We start from the raw sequence: 12,930 nt of genomic DNA, 5'->3' as shown, positions 1-12,930 counted from the left end.
GTCCCCGGTCCGGTACAGGGGCAACACTGAGGGTTGCGATCCGTTGCCGGACACGGAAAAAGACAAAAAAAAAAAATTTGCAGAGAATCCTGCTTATGTATTCTTTTCCAGCCATTTGCTCTTATTATTTAATTTGTATTGGAAATATTCCCATGTTAGGGCAATACAGATGTATATATCTCTGAATAAATGAGTGTGCCATAATTTATTTAACCATATTCCTGTTGATAAATATAAGGTTGTTTTGCTCATAATTAACATCTCTCTGCCCATATGAACATACAGAAGATTTTCTTTGAATAGATTATGCCAAATTGCTTTCCAGAAAGGCTGTAATATTTTGAACTCACATACCTAATATATGATTGTGAACCCATACCTCCAGCAGCACTTGTTAGAATCAGTCTTTTAAATTTTTTTCATTCTGAGGAAGAAAAGTGTCTTTTTTTAATTTGCATATTGCTGGCCATTATAGAGTTTTTCCCTCTCTGTTTTTTTTTTGTTCATTTGTGTTTCCCTTCTGAATAACTTTCTTTTCTTTGTGTGTCTTTCTATTGCTCTTTTTCATGTTGATTTATGTATATACTCTGAGTGACAATTCTTTGTTACATGCTTTCTTCCAATTATGTAATTTAAATTTGTGTAGTGTTTTATTTACAATTTTTTATTTTATATAGTCAAATCTGCCATTTTTCATTTTTATTGTCTGGATTTTAGAAAGCCTTCACCCTCTAAATTTCTACCTTTTATCTTTTTAATAGTTCAGTAGTTTTGTGTTTTACGTTACATTATGTGGCTTTTGTGTTGATGTAAAATCTTATCTAACTCCATTTTTTTCCAAATGACTACCGAGTCATTCCTGTACTATTTTTTAAATAGTTATCCTTTTATCATGCTGTACTAGTACCACACTCTTTAAATCATTCTAACTTTATAGTGTGTTTTGATGACAGTATATTTTTTATTTTATGCAGATTTGAAATAATTTAAAAGTTGTTAAGGTATAAATCAAAAGCTTAAGCTATTTCTATTTGCTAACCCCCAAAATAGAAATAATATGTGATAGTACATAGGCCATTACCAGGCCATATAATAAGTGTTCATTTATTGTCATTCTCCCTTTCCTTCTTCACTGCATTATAGGTAGTTAACTTTGTTAGGTAAATGGCCATCAGGTAAGTAAAGTTTTACTTGGAGGATAATAAGTTTTTGAACTAACTTCCTTTTAGCTTTTAAAAAATGCTTTAAAAAAATGCACCTGTGTATAACATATATGCATAAATCATTATGTTTTATTCTCTTTCAGTTTCAGGAGACAAGTATTATCTTTAAATCTAAATGGGTGCAATTCATTAATGAAAAAATTACAGCATCTCTTTGCCTTTTTGGCTCATACACAGGTGAGTATACATGTGTGTTGTATGTATGTGTTAACTGCATTGATAATATTCTTTAAACTTCACATTACACAGAACTTTTTTAACTGATGAAATATTATATCACATATCTCACCCAGTACAACAAATCCACTTAGGAGTGCTGAAGAGGGGCCGACCCCGTGGCTCACTCGGGAGAGTGAGGTGCTGGTAGCGCCGAGGCCGCGGGTTCAGATCCTATATAGAGAAGGCTGGTGCACTCTACTGGCTGAGCGTAGTGCGGACCACACCACGCTGAGGGTTACGATCCCTTTACCAGTCAAAAAAAAGAAGTGCTGAAGAGATGCTGCCTGAAATATCTAGATATCAGGATATGCCCAAAGATTTTATTTCTTCCCCCTGCTTCCCATATTGATAGATGAATGTTATGCTGACTCAGTGATCTAAAATTATTATAAATAGAATCTGATTTCCTTTCCAATAAAGAAGCTCCTTCATGAAGAAATCTTTTTGAATGCATCTTTAATAGTTTATATATACTAACTTAATAGATTTACACTATAATGAGCAACTAAAATAATTTTGTGGTGCCTAGACTTTTTTTTTCTTCCTTTTCTTATATATACCCTTTCATTATGACTAAAGATCTATGTGGTTCTGTTTATCTGTTAAGCTTTATTTATTTATTTATTTATTTATTTTTGACTCTTGGTAAATATTAGTCTGTTTCTGTTCCTTATAACAGAATATCTGAAATTTTAAGTTTTAAAGCTTAAATTTTTGTGATGATCTTTTATGTCCACAAATTAACCCAAGGAATGAATACATGCTAGTGGCAAAAGGGTCACATATAGTAAACATTCATTGAACAGACATTTTTTGAGAGACACTATATGCAGTCTATGATAAGCATTCAAAAATGATTTCTCATTTTCAAGGAATTTATAGTTTAGGTTTTGAGCACACAAATATGAAGAATATATGTCATTTATATAATATATATTATTATTTTCTGATTTTACTCTGATTGCCTTTATTTCACAGAGGTTTAAAGGAGTAGTTGTTAGAGCCAGAAAAGAAGACAGATTTAGAATTGATGGGATTGAGTTGATGGGAATGCCTTGTTTCCTATCTACAAGCTGAGAAATATCTTGAGTATAACTTCTTAAATGGAAAGAATTGAGACAGTATTGACGTATGAAATGATAGTGATGGCTTCAATACTTGGAGAGAGAATCTTATTGTTCTTTAACTGGAGGAAATTTGTTCACAAATTAAATTTAACATAGCAGGACAAAGAGAAAACTGTCTCCGTTATCCCTCGTCTCTGTTTCCTGGTAAATTGATTATATAATATATAATTAAATGGAAAGAATTGAGACAGTATTGACGTATGAAATGATAGTGATGGCTTCAATACTTGAAGAGAGAATCTTATTGTTCTTTAACTGGAGGAAATTTGTTCACAAATTAAATTTAACATAGCAGGACAAAGGGAAAACTGTCTCCGTTATCCCTCGTCTCTGTTTCCTGGTAAATTGATTATATATAATATATAATATATATGTATATATGTATTTATGCAGATATATATGCTATATTAACTTACAAAATCAGAGTTATTAGGAAAAAAACCTTAGGAGGTTCCCTGCTCCCAAGAAAAGAAGAAAGAAATTAACAAGAAAGCCTAATTAAAGTCACAGTTGAAACCCTCTCTGGTTTCAGTAATACAGACCAACAATATTATTTTAGATAGGTAGATTTCCCCTATATAATTTTTTTTCTTATAATTAACAAAGCTAACATGTATTGAGAATTTAAATTTTTCTAGCCCCTGTGCTAAATTAATTCTATTATCTCTTAATCCTCAAAGCCAATCTATCATGTAATAAGATATATCCCCATTTTACAGATGAAGAAACTGGGCTTAAGTTACTTGCTCAGACTCATGCAAACAAGTAGCAGGATGAGGTTATGAACCAAATTGCTCTGAAGCCCAGGTTCAACTAGTATGCCAAACTTTCTTCAAAATGCTATGAACACCCCTAATTTGGGACAAATTATTCTTAACTGAGGACTAAATTGTTATATGCCACAAATATTCAAATTGTTGGGAGAATTCCACATTTTTAAGATATAATCACATCTTTTCAGATGCTTTTTCAGTTCTTTTTGTTGTGGCAAAGTCTAGGATTTGAACCTCAATTACTCCAGAGTGCCTGATCAACCACTAGACTAACCTGCCTCTCTACTTAAGCAATAATCAAGCTCCCTAATCAGTGTGCTCACATTCTACACATTATGACATGTGTACCCACTCAAGGAAATTTTATCTAAAATAGGTGTGCATGACTCTGTAGAGTATTCCCTGTATTACTTTAGTCAAAATATATATTCATTAACATATTTTCAGATTTTCAAAAAACATGGTTTTTCAAAAAATTGTGGACTCGAACACATGACTGTCAGAGGGGGATCATTACATCAAGGAGTTAGAGGGATCTAGGTTCTATTGTCATTCCCCTCTACCACTCATTTAGCTGTATGACCTTGGGCAAGTCACAGTTTCTTTAAATCTCAATTCTCCTCTACAGAATGAGAAGTTTTAACTAAAAGTTACCTGAATGTATTTTTAATTAATTTTATTTACCTCTAAGTTGCCCCCATGTCTGGCACTTTTTAATAAAGTTTGAGTACAATGTAATTTTAAGTAATCTTTATTAAACATTATATATTAAGATTTCAGTTACTTGTATTTTCACTTTCTTATATTTTCTCTATTGCTATCAAAAGAGGGAAGCATATGCACCTCGGATATTCTTTGAGGCTTCCAGACCTCCATGGTTTACTCCCAGATCACAGCAAGACTGTTCTGAATACCTCAGGTTTCTGCTAGACAGGTAAAAAGTATTTTTAAAATTATGATTTGAATTGTGTCTTTTTATAACAGTTTATTTCTACTTAATATTGTTTTTACCTTTAAAAACATATTTCAAGTGTTAATCTTTAAAATACCTAAAATACCTTTGCAGCCTTTATTGGATGTTTAAGTTTTCTTTTGTTTCTAATTTGGGGTTTTTGTTTTTGTTTGTTGTTGTTGTTTTTAAATTTCCTTACTTTAGACCAGCTGTTCTCAAAGTGTAATACAAGGGCCACTAAGGGTTCTTAAAACACATTTCACAGGAGTCTCACAGGAGTAAGGTTTTTCTCTTTTACAACTACATGTCTGGTATGAGGTCACATTTTCTTCGTATATTTTATCCAAGAAACATAAAACAATAGAAAGAATATAGAGCATATATGAGGATGCAGCTGTCTTCTATTAAGCCAGATACTTAAAATATTTGCAAAATGTAAAACACTGCCATCTTCTCACTAGGTTTTTTTTGTTTGTTTTTTTTGATTTTAGAAGATATAACTATTTTTCACTTTTAAAATGTTATTTATATTAACACATAATGGGTTTATTATTGTTTTTAAATGTATTTATATTTTATTCTCAGTTTTTGAAAACAGTAAATATCAGTAGATATAATCCACATAAATGAAGCTCTTGAATTCCTTAGTTATTTTTGAGTATAAAGAAGCACTAGAACCAAAAAGTTTAAAAGCCTCTCCTTTAGACCAGTTCATAATTTTATGGATTTGGTATATTTTACATCTCATTACTACTTAATTAATAAAACCTATTATCTTCTTGTATCTCTGTCTTTGCTTGCTTCTGTTGCATGAATGACTAGTAAAGTAAATTGAGCTCAGCGTATGCAACCTTCCTTCCATTCAACTAGGGATATATTCAGTGGTTTCTTTGTGCCATTCTATGAGACGCCAGGCAGACAGACATATAAGACAGCTAAGGAACGTATATAATTAACTGTAATGCAGTAAGTCCTATAAAATAGCAGTACAAAGAAAGTGAAATGAGAATACAGAGTAGTAATAGCCCCCTAGCCTCTCTTACTTTCTCAAACTATTTCGGTAATCTTGTAGATTAAAAAAGGAGAAACTTGATTTTTTAAATTAAGCATTCTATTTGATGAAAATAATTTGGCTATTTATGTAAGTCACTAGTATTTTTCGATGGAAATTACATTTAAACCTAAGCAAAGTAGCTAAATAATGATATACTCTCCTTCAGGCTCCATGAAGAAGAAAAGATTGTGAAAGTTCAGTCCTCACACAAGTCTTCTGAAAGTCTGGGATGCAATGAAACTTCTTTACAGGAAGTAGCCAGTAAGGCAGATGTACTAACAGAGACCTCTTGCACAAGTGATGGTGAGAAGACTTTGATAGAAAAAATGTTTGGAGGAAAACTACGAACTCACATATGTTGTTTGAACTGCAGGAGCACCTCACAAAAAGTGGAAGCCTTTACAGATCTTTCACTTGCCTTTTGTCCTTCATCTTCTTTGGAAAACTTGTCTTTCCAAGATCCAGCATCATCACCCAGTACACGAGATGGTGGTCTAATGCAAGCCAGTGTACCTCGTTCTTCAGAAGAAACAGTACTTTATAATCCAGTAACAGCTGCCTTTGTCTGTGACTCAGTTGTGAATGAAAGAATAGGCAGTCCTCCTGATGAGTTTCATTATATGGAAAACACTTCTGTCCCTAATGAGTCTAACAAGATTCTTACCAATAAAGATGTACCTCAGAAACCAGGAGGTGAAACCACACCTTCAGTAACTGACTTACTAAATTATTTTTTGGCTCCAGAGATTCTTACTGGTGACAACCAATATTATTGTGAAAACTGTGCCTCTCTACAGAATGCTGAGAAAACTATGCAAATCACGGAGGAACCTGAATACCTTATTCTTACTCTCCTGAGATTTTCATATGATCAGAAGTATCATGTGAGAAGAAAAATTTTAGACAATGTGTCACTGCCACTGGTTTTGGAGTTGCCAGTTAAAAGAACTACTTCTTTCTCTTCGTTGTCAGAAAGTTGGTCTGTAGATGTTGACTTCACTGATATTAATGAGAACCTAGCTAAAAAATTAAAGCCTTCTGGGACTGAAGAAGGTTGCTGCCCAAAATTGGTGCCCTACCTATTAAGTTCTATTGTTGTTCACTCTGGTATATCTTCTGAAAGTGGGCATTACTATTCTTATGCCAGAAACATCACAGGTACAGAGTCTTCATATCAAATGTGCCACCAGTCTGAAACTCTGGCATTAACATCCTCCCCAAGTCACTTACTAGGGAGAAATAGTCCCAGTGTAATTATTGAAAAGGATGTGGAAAATAAGGAAATGTCAAAAGAATGGTTTTTATTTAATGACAGCAGAGTGACATTTACTTCTTTTCAGTCAGTCCAGAAAATTACAAGTAGGTTTCCAAAGGACACAGCTTATGTACTTTTGTATAAAAAACAGAACAGCACTAATGGTTTAAGTGGTAATAATCCAACCAGTGGACTCTGGGTAAATGGAGACCCACCTCTACAGAAAGAACTTATGGATGCAATAACAAAAGACAATAAACTATATTTGCAGGTAAGTTGGAAATGTAAGCTTCATTATTTGTGGAAAGTATTAAACAGTTGACAGGTGGTTAAATGAGTGCCCTAATTTTGAAATCCAAATTATACATTGTCACAGAATTCTGAAACTTGAGTCAGGATTTATAGGAAATGCGCTCAACCTATATAATTAAACTATCTTACTTTCTAATGTTGTAAATTAACTATGCAAAGTGGCAATTAGATGCAGTGAATTAGAAGACCTTATTTGTTTTTAATTACAAAAGATGTTGCCATAAAATCATGCCATACAGAAATATAGAAAATTTAATAAAATGGAAGTATCTTTCCTCTACCCCTTAGACCTACTCACCAGGGGAAACAACTGCTAAATGTATTGTTTTTTTTTCTGCAAGACCTTTGTGTAAGTATTTTAAGGGATATTTATTGACATTTAGGTAGATAAGATAAAGAACACTAAAAGGTAGAATATGTAAAGAAAGGATGTTTGTATTCCTTAAGGAACTGGGCAATAAAACGAAGGAAATAATAGAGCATTTAGTAAACAAAAGCCATGGAAAAAGTTTGATATGAGATGAATTTACTTATAAGTTTTTTTCAAGTAATCAGTGATTTTATTACTTTAATGTTAATAAACGTTTTGCGAAAAGTTTGTTTTTGCTTTTAAAAACCTGTCGACTTGCTATCAAAATAAAGGAATCAACAGTAAATTATAGGCGAAATTGTAGGAAAGAAAATTGTAGGTATGTTAATTGGGTAGTCCAAGTGATTTTATGAGTTTAAATGAGTAAGTTTCTAAAAATTTTGCATTTGAAAGTTACAAAATTCGCAAGACATACAAATTAAATAAGAGCAGAAATGGGCTACTATAGTACTGATTTTTACAGGGAAATTTTCTCAAAAGCTTTCAAATGTACTTCATTATAAAATACTCAAATAATGATACATGATACATTTTTAAAGGAGTACAGCAGTGTTCTGAAGTGGCACAAAAACAAACTTTAGAGAAAAAAAATAGAAATTTAGAATATTTGTTAGAACTGTATCAATACCAAACACTCTCTAACATCCAGTCAGATGGTTTATGATCAAGGTAAGAAATAGAATGTATTCAGCCTTGTTGTTCTTGCTAGATATCATATCAGCACTAGTTATAAATCTTCATGATTCTTGAAGATTGGAGAGATAGAATGAAGGGAAGAGGGTTAAGATGAAATAGAAAATTTCTATAATTAGAAATTATAAAAATGGCACAAAAACAAACTTTAGAGAAAAAAAATAGAAATTTAGAATATTTGTTAGAACTGTATCACTACCAAACACTCTCTAACATCCAGTCAGATGGTTTATGATCAAGGTAAGAAATAGAATGTATTCAACCTTGTTGTTCTTGCTAGATATCATATCAGCACTAGTTATAAATCCTCATGATTCTTGAAGATTGGAGAGATAGAATGAAGGGAAGAGGGTTAAGATGAAATAGAAAATTTCTATAATTAGAAATTATAAAAATGTCCCAGTGCTATCTGGACTTTTGGAAATATGCAGATTTTTTATATATCAATGATTGAGTGAACTATTTATCAAAGGAGAGACATGGGTTTTGAAAGACAAGAAACTAATTTCTGTGACTATGATGCTAAACTCTTACAGCCACAACAACTACTTCTATGTAGCCTAGCTCTGACTGATTTTCCAATTTAACCATCTTGTCATTTACCATATTGCATCCTGATTATGTAATATTTGAACATAAGGAGCTATTCTTTTCATTAAAGAGTAATTTAAAATAATCATGTATTAAAAAATAATGTTTTAAAGCTTTTATGTTACGCTAAAGGAAAAGCATTACATATTTTGTGAATTCATTTTTTCAGTGTTGTGCAGTTGTTCTAAATTCCATCTTAAGTCTCAGATTAGCAAGTCATTTAATGCGTGAAAGATATTCCCAAATTTTACAGTAAGGTATTTCTTTACTTGTATTAAGACTGGCTATTAAATATATATTTTTCTCTGTCAGCCATATAATTATATAAATAGAAAATAAAGCAGAAAAAGAATATTACTCTTTTGGGAAGCTCTATGTCAAGATATATAGGTCAGAAGCAATGGAGTTTTTAACTTAGTTTTATAATTTATGTGTCCTTCAACATAGCATTTGGGAGGGAATTACTTTATAACAAAGTCTCGGCATAATTTGCTGTATCTTTTGGGAGCAGAACTTCTTGAACTCTACCTTGGATATTCATTTGGTTTTAACTCATTAGGGAATATCATCTATACCTAAAACCAAATATTGATTCTTAGATACAGAGTCATAGTTTCATTTTTTGTTTGGTTAGTGTAATAGGCTGTAGAACTAGATCAATGAAGATTTTGTTTCTTATGTTTGTGTCTGTTTCTGATGTATGTGGCTTTTATTTCCTATCTGTAAAACATTTGTAATCCTTAATTTTACAGATTGATATGTGTGCCTCTGTATGTGTGTATGTGTGTAGACATTGTACAGAGGAGCCAGTAATTATAAATGTTGTAAATGACACAATAGATGAAAAAAATGTTTTCAAGAAATACCCTGCAAATTAAGTTTTAAAAGCCCTGTCAGAGACTGGTTAATTAGACCATTCTGTTATAAGGATTTCTTATCAAAGGTCCCTTTCAGCCATAAAAATACATGATTCTTGATCATTTTGTGTGTTGGAGTAGTCTCTCAGTAGTCATCACATGCTACTGAGAAATAAGGTGTCAAAAATGTGAGGGATAGCTGTCAAGGTAAGCCAGGTTTTTTCCTTCATAATGAAAAATTGCACATCTTGTGAAGGTGGAGGGAGATGGAAGAATAGTTAACTAAAACATTTTAACTAGAAGTTATAAAATAGTATTACCTTGCCAGATGGAGCAAAGTCACAGAAGGGAAGATGACTGATTCCTGATAAAAGTTCTAATAATCTGGTAGGGAAAAGTTTTAAGTATTACTGTTAGGAGATAGGCATCATTTTACTTATTAGTATTTTTTGAGATTTGTCTTACTATTTATTAAAAAATAGTCTAAAAGGAAAGGGGTGAAGGGAAGATGACTGATTCCTGATAAAAGTTCTAATAATCTGGTAGGGAAAAGTTTTAAGTGTTACTGTTAGGAGATAGGCATCATTTTACTTATTAGTATTTTTTGAGATCTGTCTTACTATTTATTAAAAAATAGTCTAAAAGGAAAGGGGTAAAAAAAAAATCAGGCTTTTCTCCTTATTTATACCTTTTGCTATAATCACCCACATCCAAAATAGTTGATAGAGTGTAGATAATCCATTGTCATAACCTTTGAATTGTATCTTCTGTATATTATAAAAGAAATTCATTTCTATATGTATTAGAGAGTTGCAGGCACTGTTATATTTTCTGTAGAGAAATTTTATGACTTAAGGACTTCAGTTTCCTCTCTCGTAAAGAGAGGTATTGAAACAGAATGGTTTTTAGATCTATCATTTTGTGGAGTTACACCAGGATTTTGCTCTCTGCCTTTCTTTGCTCCAAAGGTGATTATATACTTCACTAGGATTTGGTAAGGATTGATATGGTCAATATTTTTAAAGTTACTGAGATTTGAAGAGTGCTTATTAAGGATTAATACAATTTTAAAATATTTGTGTAGGTGATATACCCATCCATTGTATTTAGCATTTTAATTTCATCAAAAATATTTTTAATTTTAGGAACAAGAGTTGAATGCTCGAGCCCGGGCCCTGCAAGCTGCATCTGTCTCCTGTTCATTTCGGCCCAATGGATTTGATGACAATGACCCACCAGGAAGCTGTGGACCAACTGGTGGAGGGGGTGGAGGAGGATTTAATACGGTTGGCAGACTCGTATTTTGATCCTGAGAGAGTTCAAAATGCACTGGTCACAAAATATCCAATACCATGACTGTTAAAATGTCAGACTGTAACAGATATATCTATCTTTTATTTTTCTTTCCATTAGACCCTTAGAATTTAAGAAAACACTCAGTGCTTGTTTTTATTTTCTTGACAATACATTTATTAACAAAATGCATCATGGGAAAAAATCTACCTCTTAAAATTCCATTTGCGTTTGTGGTTAGACATGCTTGACCAAAAATGTTCAGAGGAAAATATGTACCTAGTCCCTAATTAAGCTGCATTAAATTTGGTAGAAGCATTTAAATGGTCTATCTTCAGTTTTACTGAATAAAATATATAATTCATTTAGCATCCTTTATAAAAGAATTGATGCTAGAGGTGAGAGAAATATTGTTTAGAAAAAGAAAATAAAATCCTTTATTTCCTGTGTAGTTACCCCATTATTAAATTCAAATCATTGAAAATACTAGAGATGATACAGTCTCTAATGAAGGCAATAATGTAAAATTTATCAAGCTTTAGCACTTTCCAGGTTTTTGTTTAGTGCTGTCTTCCGAATCACTGTATCTGCATTTCAAGTACAAATGTTTTAAAAACAGATTATGTACACATATGTGCTGAGTTGACTTTAAGAAAGTTGCATGATCCTGTAGGAGCAACATTTTTACCTAAAAATTGCTAAGTTTATAGTATTTCTAATTGTTCAAGGATTTTAACTTCTATTTCAGGGAGTATATATTCTGTGTATTTTGAAGGAGGTGAGTTCTGTATGTGCCTTGCAGTACTGTAATTCAAAAATAGGAATCTTTGGCTGCAGAAAAGGTTTTTTTTAAAATGAAATGTTAGGAAGTAATTTTTGTGCTAACATTAAAATTATAACTTTTTGAAAGGTATTAGATTTTCCAGAAGTAAAATCTGATGGTTCTAAATCAATAAGTGTGATAGTTCATTTTTAACTCTTAGAAGAACTCAGAGGAAATGAACCTTGTTAAGTAAAAAATCTTTTTTGATTTTGCTACTTAATCCTCAGAATATTAAACATTGATCACATATTTCTAGAGTTGTGTATTTGAGGGCAGTTTCTGTTTGTTTGGGTCATATGGTTTGCACAGTTGCTTCTATTTCATAGTTTCAGATAAAATATTAAAATGCCAGATCCTACCATCCTGCATTTTCTTTTGCCAGGAAACTGGAAACTTGTCAGTTCTCCTGGGTCTTGATTATACAGTATTCAACAGTTATCCCAATTATCCCTCTTCCTAAAGGTTTTAACTTATCCATGGTTGTGCATTGTTCTGAAGCTTGGTCTCATTTATTCTGAAAACACTTTAAGGAAAGAATGTTCTTTGGTGATATGGGGTTTATCTTTTTCCAAAGCTTTTATGGCAGTGGTTAAAAACAGAATTCCTCATCTTCATTCCACCACCTCCCACTCCTAACCTGTTTCCACTCACCAGGAAGATCAGGAAAACTGATTAGATTAAAAACTGGAAATTCTTGGCAGAATTAATCGAGATTCCTACATTCTATAAATGAATGAACCAGAAGGATTTTTATCATATTTTCCTGTGGTCTTTCTCTTGTGAATTTCTAAGCTACCCTATGTGTTCAGTTATCCACGGCTAGATAATGATTTATAATCAGAATTATATCAGTCATAGTATTTATTGAAATTGGCAAAGTCCTTTAATACTTGGCAGATTGATATTGAGCTAAGATGTTTCTAGGAACTTCCATAAAGACAATTAGACCCTACACAGTTTCATCTATGAATATCATGTCTTTCAAGGATTTTATGTGTCAAGATAATATGTATTGAATTTTCAAAATGATAGCAAAAAGACGAAACTCTAGTTATGTAATAATATTGTAGCTATTCAAATTATAACTTTATCTCAATACCAAAGACTTCAAGGTAAGGCCTTCCTTTTAAGATTAAAAATATAGTGACATTAATTATTTGTTGAATTTAACATATTTGGAACCAGAATAATCAAAAGCTTCATTCAAAATCCCATCCAACTGAACTTTTTTAATAAGGTAATACTTACAATTGCTGTAATCCTAATGGATCTCTATTACTTAATTGCTGCTTTATTTAATTTTCATATTAGCTCTTTTCCTTCTCCAGCATACCTAACCCTTGTACTTTTCTCTGCCTCTTGCAAATGTTATGAGGTCTAACTCTGAA

General features: G+C 32.0%; 1 protein-coding gene across 1 annotated transcript in view; it reads left to right on the top strand.

The window, feature by feature from the left end:
* USP38 (ubiquitin specific peptidase 38) overlaps positions 1 to 11,900 on the top strand; it is a 32,365-nt gene extending 20,465 nt beyond the window's left edge. The window contains exons 7-10 of the mRNA XM_008588453.1: positions 1,307 to 1,400; positions 4,170 to 4,276; positions 5,515 to 6,874; positions 10,572 to 11,900. Coding sequence (XP_008586675.1) covers positions 1,307 to 1,400; positions 4,170 to 4,276; positions 5,515 to 6,874; positions 10,572 to 10,733 — 1,723 coding nt within the window. The 3' untranslated portion in view covers positions 10,734 to 11,900. The remainder of the gene's footprint in view (positions 1 to 1,306; positions 1,401 to 4,169; positions 4,277 to 5,514; positions 6,875 to 10,571) is intronic.
* The last annotated feature ends 1,030 nt before the right edge of the window (positions 11,901 to 12,930 follow it).

This window comes from Galeopterus variegatus, unplaced genomic scaffold, assembly GCF_000696425.1.
Source record: "Galeopterus variegatus unplaced genomic scaffold, G_variegatus-3.0.2 Scaffold4841, whole genome shotgun sequence".
NCBI lineage: Eukaryota > Metazoa > Chordata > Mammalia > Dermoptera > Cynocephalidae > Galeopterus > Galeopterus variegatus.
This window is presented reverse-complemented; position numbering and strand designations above follow the sequence as displayed.